Source organism: Melanerpes formicivorus, unplaced genomic scaffold (assembly GCF_026170545.1).
Source record: "Melanerpes formicivorus ecotype bairdi unplaced genomic scaffold, bMelFor1.0.p_v2 SCAF_19, whole genome shotgun sequence".
NCBI classification, from domain to species: domain Eukaryota; kingdom Metazoa; phylum Chordata; class Aves; order Piciformes; family Picidae; genus Melanerpes; species Melanerpes formicivorus.
Window position 1 is genome coordinate 13,558,511 of NW_027142371.1, and position 16,758 is coordinate 13,575,268.

At 47.8% G+C, this 16,758-nt stretch overlaps 1 protein-coding gene across 1 annotated transcript; it reads left to right on the forward strand.

Annotated features, from left to right (window-relative positions):
- Window positions 1-592: 592 nt before the first annotated feature.
- LOC137446987 (protein-glutamine gamma-glutamyltransferase 6-like) lies at window positions 593-16,270 on the forward strand. The gene is made up of 14 exons (XM_068150131.1): window positions 593-1,055; window positions 2,039-2,154; window positions 3,792-3,965; window positions 4,167-4,406; window positions 6,865-6,983; window positions 7,990-8,118; window positions 8,270-8,450; window positions 9,124-9,259; window positions 10,897-11,000; window positions 11,092-11,334; window positions 12,421-12,726; window positions 14,193-14,356; window positions 14,549-14,673; window positions 15,760-16,270. The coding sequence occupies exons 2-14, from the start codon at window positions 2,148-2,150 to the stop codon at window positions 15,908-15,910; spliced, it is 2,079 nt and encodes a 692-aa protein (XP_068006232.1). The 5' UTR covers window positions 593-1,055; window positions 2,039-2,147; the 3' UTR covers window positions 15,911-16,270.
- The last annotated feature ends 488 nt before the right edge of the window (window positions 16,271-16,758 follow it).

Here is a 16,758-nt window from a genome sequence, read left to right on the forward strand (position 1 = left end):
TTCTGACATCTCTTGGATGTGTGAAAACAAGACGATGTGAAAGTCAAGTGACTTGAGCTGGCAGAAGTGAGAGAAGCTTGCCCATTGGATCTCAAAGGGTGTTGAAAGGAAGGCAACACCTTTCTCCTGCACCCTTTCACATGCCCGTGAAGTTAATGTGGCTAATGAAAACGCGTGCCTGCCTGGACACAAGCTCACAGAAGGGGGTGCAGCACTCTGTGGAGGTTACCTGAACTCTGCTGTCTAGTAAAAAGAATCAACAGCCCAAGTGTGAGGTGAGATGTGGTTACCCTGAGGACATAATAGTGCACTGCTTGAGCAACAGAAGAAATCACGAAGGAGATGAGTAAAATTAAAAGCGTGGTTTTACAACCAAAGCGTGGCAGACCGACTGCAATCCCAAGGCTCTGAAAGAGGGGGAAAGGAGGAACCACCTATTTTGAAACGTTTGGGCTGATGGGTGGGTGGGACGGAGCTAGGAAAACACCTGGGACAACGCTCAGCCATTAGTCACTTAGGAACCATGACTGCAGCATTCCAAAGGGATTGCAAAAGCAGCTGCTGCTGCTTTGCTGCGGTGAAGGTGCAGACTGGCAGGTGCCAGTTTGGGATGTAGGCCAGGCTGAGAGAGAGGTTCTGGTGGCTTGGTGAGCATCACTGTGGGCGTGTCGGGCAGAGCTACAGGAGGTGGCTGCAGCAAGAGGCAGAAAAAGGTTCCGAGATTTAATTGCTTGTGAGTAGCGAGGAAGAAGAAAGGAAACAGTCATAGTGCAGGGCAGCAATGTGTAACATCTGAGGCAATCACTCTAAGTGCCGAGCACCTGAACTTAAGAACTGGTCGATGCGGTTTGTCACTAGGGCTGTGTGTGAGGAAGAGGGAACATCAGAGGCTTGTGGCTCTTATGGTTTCCAAGGAATATGAATTAAGGAAAAGAGAAAAAGACCAACTGAAGTGGCTCTGAACAGCAATCAAACCCATTTGAGGCGCTTCCCGGAACAAGTTTTGACAGCCTGGAAACCGCCAAGAGAAGGAAGGAAGGACTCTGAATTGCAATGTAAGTGAAGATAAACCTTATCAGATGTGCTGCTGCCAAGGCAGGAACCTTTTGGTGCTGTTCTTTCAGGACAGGGCTAGCACTAATGTCAACCTAAGGAATTACTCTTTTAGTCTTTGTGGTGTCCAAACAAAGTTGCTCAAAAAGGTGTCAGAAGCCAACATTTTGGGTTTTTTGGGGGGGTAACATTAACCTTAGAAAAAGGTGCTGGGTCTCCCTTGCTGCTTCTCTTTCAAGCTGTTCTCTTTATCTCTACCTTCAAACTCAGACTAATTTATTTTCAAATGTTTGCTGAGTGGTACAATAGGATCAGGGAAGCTGCAGAACCTTAAGCAGGTAACTACTGCTCCCCACATCAGTGTCAGGGTACACTTTCAGAGTGCATGCCTTGGCAGCTGCGAGGCTGAGCTGGCACTGATAAAAAGCCTACCCATGGCCAGTAGCTTGGGGGTTCTTTCTGAACTAAAACAGTGCTGAAAGAGCAGCAGGGAGCTGGCAACAGAACAAGCAAGAAGTTTGTTCCTAGTGGCAGGTTATCATTTTGGGTAATTGGGGGGGGAGCCACTGGAGATAATTTGAGACAGAAACCCAACCCCACCCCTCTAAAACCAAATCACAGCTGCTGAACAAACCAGAAGTGGTGCTAACCAATTTGGAAGTGAAGTAATCAGGAAATGCTCCCTTTTTTTCCCCTTCATATGGTTTTTCCAGCCCACCACACTCCCCATTTCCTCATCCTCACAGGTAACTCATTCATGGCACACCTATTGCCCTTTGTAGGAAGCGCCTCTCGCCTTGGAATTCCAGAGAATGCATTTCCTCTGAGTAAATAATTTTGGAATCTCCTCCCATAATTACACCCACATGGAGTAGGAACCTTGGCATTAGGCATGCCTGGGTTATAGGAACTAGTTAATTAATTTGACAGCCGTGCAGGTATTAGTAACAACTGCTAAGTACCTCTCCCTTCTCTCCAATTTCAGCTGAGAGCAGAAAAAGATTGCCTGGGCTTTTCCTCTTTATGATTAATGTGGCCTGGACAGCCTTGAAGAGCAAAGCAGGAGTTGTATGCAGTTCTCATAAGCTGAGGGAATGGCAGGTGAGTTCTGTGTGGCATTTTGCTTCCCTGCAGCAGTTCCTTTCCTCAGGGCTATTTCCTCGAGATTCATGCCCTGGAGGTATCTGCTCACACTCCTTATCTGAGGGGAATTCTCTTTTCTCACTTCTACTTGCACTTTGTTTTCAGAGCTTTGTTGTTGTTTGTTGGGGTTTGTTTTGAGCAAGAGGGGACAGGGATCCCAGGAACACCTGTGCAATTCAGGCCTTGAAGAATTCTCTGTTGATAATAGAGCAATGGAGTAGGAGATGTGGGAAAGTGCTGATTGCTTGGCATGCTGAAGTCCAGCTGCCTGAGAAGGGAGGCAAGCAAGATAAGGAGGAGGTGAGATCTGGGAAAAAGAGCAATTAGACTGAGTAGAAAAAACCCACAGAGTAGTGAAAACAATGATGTAGCCTTTTAGAGAGAAACCAATAGTATGTGTTAAATTAGAATAGAATTAACTATGCATAAGATAAGACTATAAATAATGAAGTGTGGAACAATAAAGTTGGGTGATTTCTATCACTCCTATTGAGTGCTGTCGTCCCTGTCTCCGTTCTCCTCAGTTGTTGTTTCAGGCCTTCTGTTTAAGAGCAATTTTTTAGCTAAGCAGAGGACTTTGGGGCTTTTCTGAGGGGAGGGAGTGAGGATGGGGAAAAGAAATTCCCATTGCATCCAAAGGCACCATGCAGAACTCCATCTAATTTAGAGGCTATTTCAGAGATCTGTTCTTCTTTGTGTGACCCATCCTGAGGGAGCTGTGAGCACGGAGCCTACAGAGGGGAATTCAAAGCTGCATTCAAGCTCTACCACAGTAGAGCAGGCATGACAGCACCTCTGCTTTTAAAGTTCAATCCAAACTGGGGCAGTTGCAAGGCAGGCTTCTCCCTGTTTAATGATGAACCATTTTGAAATCACTTTTCAGAACGTTGGTTTGCAGGGAGAGCAGCAGCCTGCTGTAGCTGCTCTCTTGGTCCTTGTTTGTTCATGTCAGATGGGTGATGTCTTACCATGCATCTTTCCCTACTCTAGGCCAAATGGCCTCAGGACATAAGCCTGGAAAGCAAGATGTCCTAACAGCCATTTGTCTAGGTAAAAATACATAGGCTGAAAACAGGGGCTACAGCCACTTTATTGGGTGCTGCCTGTGACTGACACTGATCTGCCTCTGTAAATGTTTTTATCATCCCCCCTAAGTCCAGTGATAAACCAACATCCAACACTCATAGGAAGTGTTGGGTGTCCAAGTCCTCAGCACAGGACAGCTCTGCAACAAAACTCAAGCCAAAACTGGACTTAATAAATCCAATGGAGTGTTGTCTGCTTTCTAGTTGACCTTCCTCCAGTAATAGCTAACTGGTCCTCTTAGCAAGCTCATGGAACCATAGAATTGTTAGGGTTGGAAGGGACCTCAAGGATCAGCCAGTTCCAATCCTCCTGCCACGGGCAGGGACACCTCACACTACAAGCAGGTTGCTCAGAGCCACATCCAGCCTGGCCTCAGCAAGTGACATGCTGGATGCTTCAGGTCTTCTGTCAGGGGCCATGGTTTAGTGCTGACCCTTTGCAGCTGGGTCAAAGGTTGGGCTAGATGATCTTTGAGGTGTTTTCTGTGACCCTGTGATTCTGCCTTACAGATCTGACACCCACCCACATCAGCTGGCAGCCCTCGCTGAACGCGCGAGCGCACCGCACGGACAGGTACGCCAACACCGAGCTGACCGTGCGCCGGGGACAAGGCTTCACCATCACCCTCTACTTCAACAGGCCAAGGCAGGCTGGGGAGAGCCTAGCCTTTATCACTGAAATAGGTAACACTCTCCTAGCCGAACCCATGCTTCCCACACAACTGTAATCTTCCTTCCTCAGAGCTCTCCCCCGACTCTCTTTAGGGCTGCGATCTTCCCTCGCGTGTCTGTAATTCTCTCTCTGCTCTGCTTGCTTCTAAGTGTGGGGTTGGTACTGGAACCAGGCTCTGCAATGCAAACCAACTGCCCCCTTCTCTCTGGCAGGACCAGCCCCCTCAGAATCACATCGTACAAAGGCTGTGTTTAACCTGTCTGAGGTGGGGGCCAGTGGCTGGAGTGCTGTGCAAGTACCCAGTGAGGCTGGCTCCATGAACTTTACAATCTCCAGCCCGGCCAATGCTGTCATTGGACGATACAATCTCACCCTCCAGGTAACCTCAGGGAACAAGATCTTCTCCAGATTCCTGGGGCAGTTTGTATTACTCTTCAACCCCTGGTGCCCAGGTAGGTGCCAATGCTCTTGAATGTCACTGATGTGTTTGCTTTCATGCTTGCACAGTGAGCTTGCTCCCCCAGGCTGTCCCTCGTTGGGCTGCCAGTGGCAGCCATCTCCTCTAGCTGGTTTTACTACATTAAAAAGCCACTGCTGCACCATCCCCTTCACTCACACCCCACTTTTATCCTAATGCAATATGCTATATGGGGTGATGTGAACTACTCCTTCAAGACTGAGATGACTTTTTTCCCCCCTGTAGATGAGGGCTGGCAGGCTTGCACAAGCTCACATATTTCTCAAAACCCGAAGCAAGCACGCAGGGAGCAGCTAAACCAAAGCAAGAGTGCTCTTGCAGATGTTACCTGCAAAGCCCACGGCTCAGCCAGCTCTGAAAACTGAGAGGACTGCTGTGAAGAGTGGTACTGCCCACATCTTTCATCACCTGTTGGAAAGGGACATCTGTTCCTGCTCCAGTTTCTACCGCTGCATCCTCAGCGTGTTGCAGAAGAAATGCAAATTCCTAAACTCAGATTTTGCAAGTGTGCAATAGTCTAGAGACCTAGATCAGCCTTAAGATACACCACTGTGTGTAATTAAGAGAGCTTAGCCAGCCAGGTGACTAAACAGCTTTACAAAAGGAAAGGATCCACAATTTCTACGTGAAGAGCCCAGGTGATAAAAAGCTGCTCATTAGCTCAGCAGGTCTTGGAAGACAGAAATAATTGCAGAAGTATGTTCAGAAAGTTCAGTCTGTCTCTGCAAAGACATTCCTGAGGAGGGAGGAAAATAAACCCTTCTCAAACCTCCCCTGGAAAAATCACTTGTGGTGTAACTTCTAATTGATGGCAACCACACTGCAAGGGTTGAAACAGCTGACGGCTCCTGAACTGGAATACCAGAGCAGCTGTGGCACTCATGAGACAGATTATTCTCAGAGGAAAAGATCCAGTCTGAAGCTAATGACTTTGCAGAAGAACCCTCTGGATTGATCAGGCAGTGCAATGGACACTGCCAAGCAGAAGGGAGTAGCCCTAAAATAGGATGCAGTTGAACAAGCTTCTGCAGAGTGGAACAGCATCTTGATCCTGACTAAGAGGCACAGACTCGGTCTGAGGGTCTGTTATCACCACAGTAAATGTCACAGCAGAAGAGAAGCAGAACATTTGTGTCTCAGCTAAGTGGCAGATTTGGTCTGCAGATGTGGTTCCACTTGAGTGGTTGTTAATTAAGGAATTAGTAACTTGTACTATTAGTAAAGGACTGCCTAGGAGGAAACAGCCTGAACCAGAGAGGAAAGGGGAAGCACTGGAGTGGAGAAAAGCTGCTACTGGATCCTTACCTGCCACCTGAAAACCCACTCAAACAGTTCATTACTGATTTGGATAGGAATGAACTCAGATGTCATCCTAAGTCCTTCAGAAACTCTATTTCCAGGACTGCTGAGCATTTCCAATACTTCAAGTATTCAATACTTCAAGTGCATGCAGCCCCTAGAAGTGCACACAGTTCTCCAGGCCCATGCTGGCCCAGGAGTTTGGGAGTCAGTAATAATGAGATGAGGAAGTGTGGATAACCACCACAAAAACAGTAATTATATCACATGCCAGAAGTCTTTTTTTAAAATAAATTCCACATTCTTTTTATTTGCAGGAGGGGAAGGATGGGAAGTTCCTATAGGAAGGTAAAGAAGTTAACTCAAAACAGAAAAGTTGATGATTTATTTTTTTTCTCCCCCCTGTGTTTTTCCTGAGATCCAGAATCTTTCAGAGGGTGTTTTAAAGAGTAAGATTTGAAAGAGAGAGCTAAGGAGAGATTGCTACCTAAAGAGTGAGCAAAACAACCAAAGCTTCTGGGGGAAACCAATGCTCCCACAACCACCAAAGCTTCTGGGGGAAACCAATGCTCCCACAGCAGCCATGTGCTGTGACACAGACTAAGGACAACAATGCAATCAGAAATCCTATCCCAATAACACTCCTGACAGCACTTCAGAGGAGGCAGGCTGAGATCTTCATCCAGGTGCCTTAAACCAGGACAAAAATTACTAGACAAGAGAGAAAATCATCATCTGGGTGATTCTCTTCAAGTGTCTTTTACTTCCAACTACCCTGAGAAGGCAGAAAACCCCAGGGAGCTAGGCAGGGCTTTTCTCCATCTTTCTTGTAAGCATACAGTGGACAGACAGGGAACATTGAGATGGCACAGGAAGGCTACCCTGAGATGGCACAGGAAGGCTACCCTGAGATGGCACAGGAAGGCTACCCTGAGATGGGGGGCAAGTTAATGTACTAGAAGGTGAATTCCCACCCCCCGGCCCCCACACAACTGCAGGCATTCTCAGTGTGCATGTCCAGGGAGCTAAAGCAATGCATTTGTTCCAGAGGTGGCCTTCCCCCTGCTCAACTAAATATTTTTGGAAGGCATTCTCAGCTCTGAGTGGAAAAGCATCTCCAACTTGGTTTCCAGGTGATGATGTCTACGTGGCTACCGAAAATGAGAGGCAAGAATACGTTCTAAATGAGAATGGAATCATCTTTGTGGGCAATGCGAGGTACATTGAGGCAAGAGGATGGTACTACGGGCAGGTAAGCCAGGAGGAATTCAGCTGGGCTCTTACACTGCCTCCAGTTGCATTTGCTCTTGTTATTCCCTTTTACTCTGCTCTGCTGAGACCCCCACCTCCAATCCTGCCTCCAGTTCTGGTGTCCCCAGCATAAGAAAGACGCAGAGCTGTTGGAGTGAGTCCAGTGGAGGCCACAAAGTTGATCCAAGCACCTCTGCTATGGGGACAGGCTGAAGGAGCTGGGGGTGTTCAGCCAAGAGAAGTCTCCAGGGGGGCCTCAGAGCTGCCTTCCAATACCTGAAGGGATCCTGAAGGAAGGCTGCAGAGGGACTTCTCATGAGGGTCTCTAGACACAGGACACCCTGTCTCTAGACACAGGACAAGGGGGAATGTTTTGAAGTTGAGGGAGAGCAGAGTTAAACTGGATCTGAGGAAGAAGTTCTTCGGTATGAGGGTGGTAAGACTCTGGAATAGGCTGCCCAGGGAGGCTGTGGCTGCCTCCTCCCTGGGGATGTTCAAGGTCAGGTTGAATGAGGCCTTGAGCAGCTAAGTGTAATTGAGAAGTGTCCCTGCCCGTGGTGGGGAGGTTGGAATAGATGAGCTCTAACATCCTATCCAACCTGAAGCATTCTAGGATTTTATGATATTTACCTCTGTGGTAGGAAATCCTCCTTAGAAAACTGGACAAACCAGGCTAGACTTAACCTGTGGCTTGCTCACAGTCTGCATGGGACCTGAGCATGAAACATGTCTCAGCACAACACTGCAACTAGAACTAGCCTCTGCATGTGCTTGAAGCTCATGGTACAAGTGTGGAGCTCATCTGTGACCAGAGTGTCCACATCTAGCATCCTGCTAGGCTTCTACTCTACCTTTAGCCAACACGGCAGTGTGAAGTGAACACTGCTGGCTTTGGGCCTCACTGTCCCAAGCACCTTTGGGTTGGAATACCTTTAAAAAGGAGAAGCTGCAGCAGACTCTCTGTGGGTGAAACTATTTTCTTTAATTTTAACTTTGTCTGCCCCCAGTTTCAAGACCATCTGCTGAACATCTGTCTCACCATGCTTGACCTGAGCCTGTACTACCGTCAGAGCCCAGCCATCGACGTGTCCCGCAGAGGGGATCCCAAATACGTGGGCAGAGTAATCAGCTCCATGGTATGAACACAAAACCTTCACCTGAGGGCCACATGCTCAAGCAGAAGGCATTTGTTGTACCCCTGAGGCTCAGCCACCTGCACCTTGAGCAGTGTGATGGTGCATCACACCCAGCTGACTCTGTGCCTTCTGTCCACTGCCCTGTCTTTAGATCAACGGAAACGACAACGATAACGGAGTCCTCCTGGGGAAGTGGCAAGGAAGCTTCCATTCCCATGAGAACCCCTCCAGATGGGATGGCAGTGTGGTGATCCTCCAGAAATGGCGGCAGGACAACTACAGACCTGTGCAGTACGGCCAGTGCTGGGTTTTTGCAGGCGTGATGTGTACAGGTAAGAGCAGAGGAGTGTGGTGGAGCTGAGGCATTTGTCACCTCTGAGTCTAGCAAAGCCACAAACCAATTAATTCATTCCACAAGAGGAACAGGCTGCAGATATTGAAGAAACACAAAAAAAAAATCTTTAGACAGCTCTGTTCTCAGATGTGTGATCATAGAATTATTAGGGTTGGAAGGGACCTCAAGGATCATCCAGTTCCAACTTCCCTGCAACCATCCACACTACCTCCAAACTAAAGCCATGCCCAGCTTGCCTGTCTTCCTTGCCCATGCAGCTAAGGAAACAACAGCTCCAAGCTTCTCCTCCAAAACACATTGTAGCCAAATTTTAGAAGCCAATTAAACCATAGACTCATAGAACTGTCAGGGTTGGAAGCAACCTCAAGGATCAGCCAGTTCCAACCCCCCTGCCACAGGTAGAGCAGGTTGCTCACAGCCACATCCAGCCTGGCTGTAAAAACCTCCAGGGATGAGGCTTCTACAACCTCCCTGAGCAACCTGTGCCAGTCTCTCACCACCCTCATGGGGAAGAACTTCTTCCTAACATCCAATCTGAATCTCTCCATTTCTCTTGCTGAAGCTGGGGGGGGGAGGGGGGGGGGGGATTGTTTTTGCCTTGTTGTTCAGTTTTGGATTTGCTCTTTTGTTTTCCATTCAATCTGTTTCAGTTCTGAGGTGCTTGGGGATTCCAACTCGTTTGGTTTCCAATTTCAACTCTGCCCACGATGTGGATAGAAACCTGAGCATTGATAAGTACTATGACAGCTCTGGAAAGAGCCTCAACATTGGCAAGGATTCCACATGGTAAGCAGAATGATTTCATTAATTGGCTGTTTGGGGTTTTGGGTTTTTTTGCATCTCACCAATAATTAGAGAGAGGATTTAGGAGACTTTCAAACATATACAGAAGCAGCTGACTGGGCAAAAAGTTAATACAAACACCTAAAATAATGCACCAGCTAACCATTTGGAAAGAAACATCCTTCATGGCTGTGAGGTTAACACCTCGGCCAACCAGCCTCAAACAAGTTGCAACTGTCTTTAAAACGTGTTTCCACCACCAAGGGCCCAGTTCAAGGCTGTTTTAACTACTGACACCTAAGCAGTCTGTCCCTGGTAACTCAGCTGTGTGCCTTCCATGCCACTGACTGGTTTCCTGGTGCCTTAGAATAGAATAAACCAGGTTGGAAGAGACCTTCAAGATCATTGCATCCAACCCATCAGCCAATCCAACCTACCTAATCAACTAACCCATGGCACCAAGCACCCCATCAAGTCTCCTCCTGAACACCTCCAGTGATGGTGACTCCACCACCTCCCCGGGCAGCCCATTCCAATGGGCAATCACTCTTTCTGTGAAGAACTTCTTCCTAACATCCAACCTAAACCTCCCCTGGCACAGCCTGAGACTGTGTCCTCTAACTACCCTTCATCACACACCCAAAGCCTGTCTTCCTCAGCTTGGCCTGCCCCCCTCCCCAGGCAGATGGGGGCTTCCTCAAGAGGTTTGCCAGCACTCCCTCACCTAGACCTTCCCTTTGTGGGAGCTGAGAAAGACAGAGCAATCCCACCACTATCCACACTTGCTTACTGGACAGTGTAGTCCAGTGCTGTAAACTGCAAGTGATCCAAGATCAATCAAGCCTCAAGTTATGAGTAGCCCAAGGAGCAGGATATTCTACTACTAATGATGTCATTTTGCACTTCAGTTGTCCCCCACCCAGGTCTTAAAAAGCTTTACTCTGCAGCCTCTTCACTTCTCAGAAAGTGACTTTACCCTGCCCAGAGATATATTACATAGCTCACAGGCTCTCTGCACTCTAGGCTTCACCAGCTTTATTTAGTTGGCCTCCTTTCACAGTGGAATCTGCATGGCTGAAGGACATGAGAAGCCTTTCACCTCTTAGCCATTAAGCTCAGTGGTCTCATTGTAATGACTAATTCAGAGAGACCCTAATTCTCCAGCTGCAAGAACTCAAGCAGCCTCTCAGGGGATGTATTCATTCTCTTCACATCTTGTTCTTACCTCTTTCCTAAAGATCTGCTGCTGCACACTGCCCCAGATGGACTATTGGACTTGGAGAACTTTGTCTGACCCAATGTAGCTATTTGAGGTTCCTATTTAAATGGAGCATTGCCCACATCTGAAGGTTACTGAGCCCAGCCACCAAGTGTTGCCTACATCCAAGGCTTAAATCCTTACACTTACAGCTCCTATTGACCCCAAAGTGATTGGCATCTCCCCTTCCCCACCTTGAGGTCTACACTGTGATACCTCCAAAGCAGGCAGCACATTGTTTGGAAGAGGAAAGGATCTGCTGTATCCAGACAGCTTGTGTCACATCTTTATACACCCCCAAAATCCCCACTCCTTCCCAAGTGAGGTTTGCCTGGCTGTGTTACTGTGCTTTCTAGACACTGTTCTCTCTCTCTCTCTCCAGGGATTACCATGTCTGGAATGAGAGCTGGTTCCTTCGCCCAGACCTGGGAGGATCATACAACGGGTGGCAGGTTTTAGATGCCACTCCACAAGAGCAAAGCAAAGGTGACAGCATAACTTCTATAGCATGGCTTAGCATCCCTTCTGCAAACTGAGCACAGCTAATAGACTCTGACCTTTTATATTCATGTTTTAGGATTGTTTCAGTGTGGCCCTGCTTCGGTTGTAGCCATCAAAGAAGGTGACGTGGACTTGGACTATGACACCTTGTTTGTGTATTCAGAGGTGAATGCTGACTGCAACAGGTGGATTGTGTACAATGATGGAACTAAGAAGAGAGTTTACTGTGATACTGAAATAATTGGCAGATCTATCAGCACCAAAGCTATAGGCAGCAATTCCCGTGTGGATATCACCTACAACTACAAATATCCAGAAGGTAAAGTGATTGTCACAAATTCTCTCCTCCTTATCACAGTTATCTCTGACTGCCTTCTTGGGGCTGGGAATGGGTAACTTGTTTTCACAGAATGGTTTGGGTTGGAAGGGACCTCGAAGCTCATCTCCTCCAACCTCCCCACCACGGGCAGGGACACCTGCTCAAAGACTCATCCAACCTGGCCTTGAACACCTCCAGAGAGGAGGTATCCACAACCTTCCTGGACAGCCTATGCCAGTCTCTCACCACCTTCATACTGAACAGCTTCTTCCTCAGCTCCAGTCTAACCCTGCTCTGCCTCAGCTTCAAACCATTCCCCCTTGTCCTGTCTCTAGACACCCTCAGGAGAAGTCCCTCTGCAGCCTTCCTTTAGGAACCCCTCAGGTACTTGAAGGCAGCTCTAAGGTTCTCCTGGAACCTTCTCTTGTCCAGGATGAACACCCCCAGCTCCCTCAGAAACACCACACAAGAATCATAGAATCAATAAGGTTGGAAAAGACCTCAGAGATCATCAAGTCCAACCTATCACCCAACACCTCATTACTAAACCATGGCTTCAAGTGCCACATCCAGTCCCCCCTTGAACACCTCCAGGGACAGTGACTCCACCACATCCCTGGGCAGCACATTCCAATGTCTAACAACATTCTCTGTGAAGAACTTTCTCCTCACTTCAAGCCTAAACCTCCCCTGGCACAGCTTGAGACTGTGTCCTCTCGTTCTGGTGCTGCTTGCTTGGGAGAAGAGACCAAGCCCCACCTGGCTAGAACCTCCCTTCAGGTAGTTGTAGAGAGCAATGAGGTCTCCATGAGCCTCCTCTTCTCCAGGCTAAGCAACCCCAGCTCACTCAGCCTCTCCTCACAGGGCTGTGCTCCAGACCCCTCCCCAGCTTTGTTGCCCTTCTCTGGACACCTTCCAGCATCTCAACATCTTTCCTATACTGAGGGTCCCAGAACTGGACACAGGACTCAAGGTGTGGCCTTAACAGTGCTGAGCACAAGGCAGGATGACCTCCTTGCTCCTGCTGGCCACACTGTTCCTGCTCCAGGCCAGGAGGAGTCTGACTTGGTCTTCTCCTTTGAGCAGGTTCTGCTGAGGAAAGAAGAGTTTATAAGAAAGCCTTGGCCAAGATCTTTGGCTCCAGCTTCACAGAAGGACGCAGGGAATCCCCCTCCGAGGCCATCAGGAACCCGGGGATCGCCGGCAGATTCAAGCTGGCTGAACCTCCGCTCTTTGGCAAGGATATTAACCTCACCCTAATTCTCAACAACCTATCTGCTGACCACAAGACTGTGAAGGTGGACATGAGTGCATCAACCATCCTGTATACAAGGAGAACGGTGGCAGAGATCCTGAAGGCAACCACTTCTGTGGATCTTGGTTCTAGACAAGGTAACTTCTGACGTCCCTAAGTAGCCATCTGTACAACACTCAATTTAAACTCTCTCAGCTAAAGTTCTTTGTGGAATGCACTGAATTTCACCATTCCCCTGCATTACTCAGTAATTGTGACCACCCCTCAGACAGGTTTGGCTTCTCCTGAAGGAAAAAATTACCCAAACAGTTTTGCCCAACAGATTCTTTTCTCTAGCAACAGGAAGTCTATCACCTTCTACCTTTATTCATACTTTTAGGCTATTTAGCTGCAGATTTTGAGCAGAAGACTACCACACCAACACAGCCCTGCTAGCCACACAAAGTCAGCTGAAAGAGACACTTCTCATCCCTACATCAGGCTTGTCATGCACCTACTTGCTCCCTCTCCCAACAGCAATGGCTTTGGCTGCTTTTTACAAGAGGTTTATTTTCACAGAATCACCAAGGTTGGAAGAGACCTCAGAGATCATCAAGTCCAACCTGTCACCACAGACCTCATGACTAAACCATGGCACCAAGTGCCACGTCCAATCCCCTCTTGAACACCTCCAGGGATGGTGACTCCATCACCTCCCTGGGCAGCACATTCCAATGGCTAACAACTCTCTCAGGGAAGAACTTTCTCCTCACCTCCAGCCTAAACTTCCCCTGGCACAGCTTGAGGCTGTGTCCTCTTGTCCTGGGACCTTGTGGTAGCTCAATCAGGAATTGGAAGGTATTTAGAAGGACTGGGAAGGTGTTTAGAAGGCTGCACCTAGATTACAGCTCCAGAAGCAAACCTCTCTTTGCTGTGGCTGTTACTTGTGCAGGAGCACATCTTATTCTTTTAACAAACAAGAAAAGCCTGCTGCATGCTTGCTGGCACTCAACAGGCAGAAAGAGAAATAGACCCTAATTGAAATAGTCCCTAACAGAAGTAGACCCTAATAGAGTTTCACTGTCACTTTTAACCTGGTCTATTTCTGTCTCCCTCTTGAAGAGTTAGTGTTGTTAAAATAGAGAGATCTTTTTCACTGCCAGGGGCTACAAAGATAAACGTATTTCCCCACACACACACACATAGCTGAAGAGTTGTGGGATTACAGTAAGCAGCTGAGCAGGCCACTTGAGAAGCATCTCTGTGAAACCTGACTCAAAGTTCCTTCTTCAGTGAGGTAAAATAAGTAGGATATAAAGGGGAAAGGGACAAAAAGGGTTGTATCTCTAATTGTAAGAAATAGAAAGGGACAGAGCAAAATGCAGCTAAGCAGAACCCCTGAGCTTCAGGCCAAAGATCTCCATTCAAAACTCTAAGGGTCAATGAATTAAAGCAGAAAAGAGTGACCAGAAGAGGGAAATACACAAGAGGGAAGAAGTGTGAACAGACTCCAGCTATCTTCTCTTCTCTTTAAATGTTTCACAATCCCTCACAAAAAACCAACCCTCTCTCTGCTTTAACATTCTTGGAGAGCCTCCTGGCTCCTAACCGTGTCTGATTGCAGGGAAAAACATCCGGATAAAGATCCCTTATTCCTACTACGGGAAGTATCTGACCACTGACAAAAGGATCCAAGTGACTGCTCTGTGTGAAGTCATGCACATGAATGGGGCAAAGCTGCTGGTAGAGAAGACAATCATGTTAGAGGACGCCAACATTATCATTAAGGTAAACGACTCTCTCCCCGATGCCCTGAGCAGGCAGACAGACAGAGCTAAAGAGTCTTCCCGGAGCTCAGATCTTCGCTTGAATTTGGGGCTAAACGCGTTGTGATTTGGGCTGGGGTTTCAGAGGCTGCTCTAGAATTCTGCCTGCTTCAAGTTGAGGAAGTAGTGCATCAGAGATGTCTTTGTCGCTCAGATCCCCCGGCGGATTGTCGTGAACAAAGCTGCTACTCTGGAGATCTCCTACGCCAACCCCCTGCCGGAGCCTGTGGACCGCTGCGTGCTGCTGGTGACTCTGATGAACCAGCAGGTCAAGATACGGTAAGGGAAGGCTGCAGCTCTTACTCGGGACCCCTGACAGGACCAGCAGCCTGTCCTGCTTCCCAATAAGGAAAAAGAGAATGGTTGCATCATTTTTCTTCATGTTTTCTATTTAAACAACCCCCCTACATACACATTGGGAAAGCACTGCTCAATCCTGCATTCTTCTCCAACTTCTTGGTCAACTAAACACTGCTCAAGTCCTTCTTTGCTGGCAAACTCTTTAGTCTCTCTGATGTTTCTCCTGCAGCCTGGCTTTGTGTTTCTGTTTTTATATACAGCGCCCCAACACAACCAAAGTAAGTCTGAGCTAAAGGAAACAAAAGACACTGCCACAGCTCTCCTCGTTTCAGCCCAAACAAGAAGTTGCTCTGCTCTCCTTTCACAGCAGGAGAAAACCATCTCTCTCCAAAACATAACAGCAAATCTTGTATCACTTTGCTTCCTTTTCCTCTAGACTCTGCTGCATTATGGAGCAACTCAGGGGTGAGATCAGAGCAGCTGAATCCAGCACTTGGTGCCATGGTTTGGTTGATCAGACGGTGTTGGATGACAGGTTGGGCTTGATGATCTCAAAGGTCTTTTCCAACCTGGTTAATTCTACTCCATTCACAGAATCACCAAGGTTGGAAGAGACCTCAAAGATCATCAAGTCCAACCTGTCACCACAGACCCCATGACTAAACCATGGCACCAAGTGCCACATCCAATCCCCTCTTGAACACCTCCAGGGTATTCAGCTCAGGGAGGGAGAGCAGTTCACATTTCCTAAAGCTCATTTTATTATAAGCCAGCCTGGCTTGCTGTGGCTCTGGAAATATTTGGACAGGATAATAATCCATTGCAAAAATATATATGGAAAACATTGTTGCAGTCAAACATGAAGCAAATTTAGGCCAATCCAAGGGTCAGTGAAGTCAGTATTCTCTTTTCTCATTGCTCAGTCTACATAAAGCCTGAAACCTTAAGTAACTCCCAGAAGCTAAGGCTGGGTCTTGAGCACCTCTTGGTGCTCTGCTGCTCGGGAATCTCAAGGCAAGGCAATGCAAAGCCTGAAGTGATTGACTGTGTTCTGTTTCTCCCCAGCCTGGCACCACTGGCAGCGAGGGAGAGATCCAAGATTTACTTTGAGTTCACACCTCGCAGGACTGGGCCTCTGCAGCTGCAAGTGGACTTCTCTTGTGACAAATTCTCACACGTGAAGGGATTTGTAACCCTTGCAGTAGCACCTGCATAATGTGATGGAAGCAGCCTCCTCTTTCAACACCAGCAGGGGAAGGCACTCTTCCCACTACAGGAACAACCATCACAGCAAGAAACTTCCCACACAAGTGGGTGACTCTTACACTGCAATACAACCCAGGCTCCTGCTGTCATAGTGCTTCACTGTGTAGTTACTAACTGTATTTCTTTCTTTCCCCCCACCCCATCCCTCTTTATGTGTAGGAAAATGAAGCCCCTTCCTTGTAGCACTAGTTTCGTGGTCTTATCAAATCTCACTGTGTTAAGCTCCCAGTTTGGGCTTTTAAATCAGATCATTAAAAGTCTCTTTTTGACCACCTTGTCATTTTCAGCAATAAATAAACTCTATCCCCCTGGCTGTATTCTTCTGTAATGAATTTTGCCTTCCATGGAAATGAGGAATCACAAGCCTGAGGAGGGTTTGGGGGGTTTTCCCCCCACTTTCATTACACACACTTCTTACCTAACAAAGTAGAACATTTCCCCCCATTGTCCATTTGGGTTCTGGATTTTGCAACACCTCCAACTCTGTGAATGGGGAGGGAGAAAGCCTCTGAAGGCTGGAAAGAGAAATGTCTGGGATCCTTGACAACCATATTTCTGTAGCCTGTGGGCACAGGCCTGTCTCAGAGTAGACACCACCTGTACATACCCAAACCAGGAACTTCATTCCTATGCAGTGCAACAAGTCTCACCCAACAGGAGCCTTGTATTAATGTGCAAGCCCAGCAGCACAACCCACCTAACATTTCTGGCCACCACTGGAAGTTCCCTGGGGACAAGGAACACATTTGCCTTCAAGCCTTCCCAGTACAACTCATACACAAGCAGCCCCTGTGCCAC

Coding starts and splice junctions, on each gene's coding strand:
- LOC137446987 (XM_068150131.1), top strand. Junction 9,260..10,896: donor ATTGGCAAGGATTCCACATG/GTAAGCAGAATG, acceptor CTCTCTCTCCAG/GGATTACCATGTCTGGAATG. Junction 11,335..12,420: donor CAACTACAAATATCCAGAAG/GTAAAGTGATTG, acceptor TCCTTTGAGCAG/GTTCTGCTGAGGAAAGAAGA.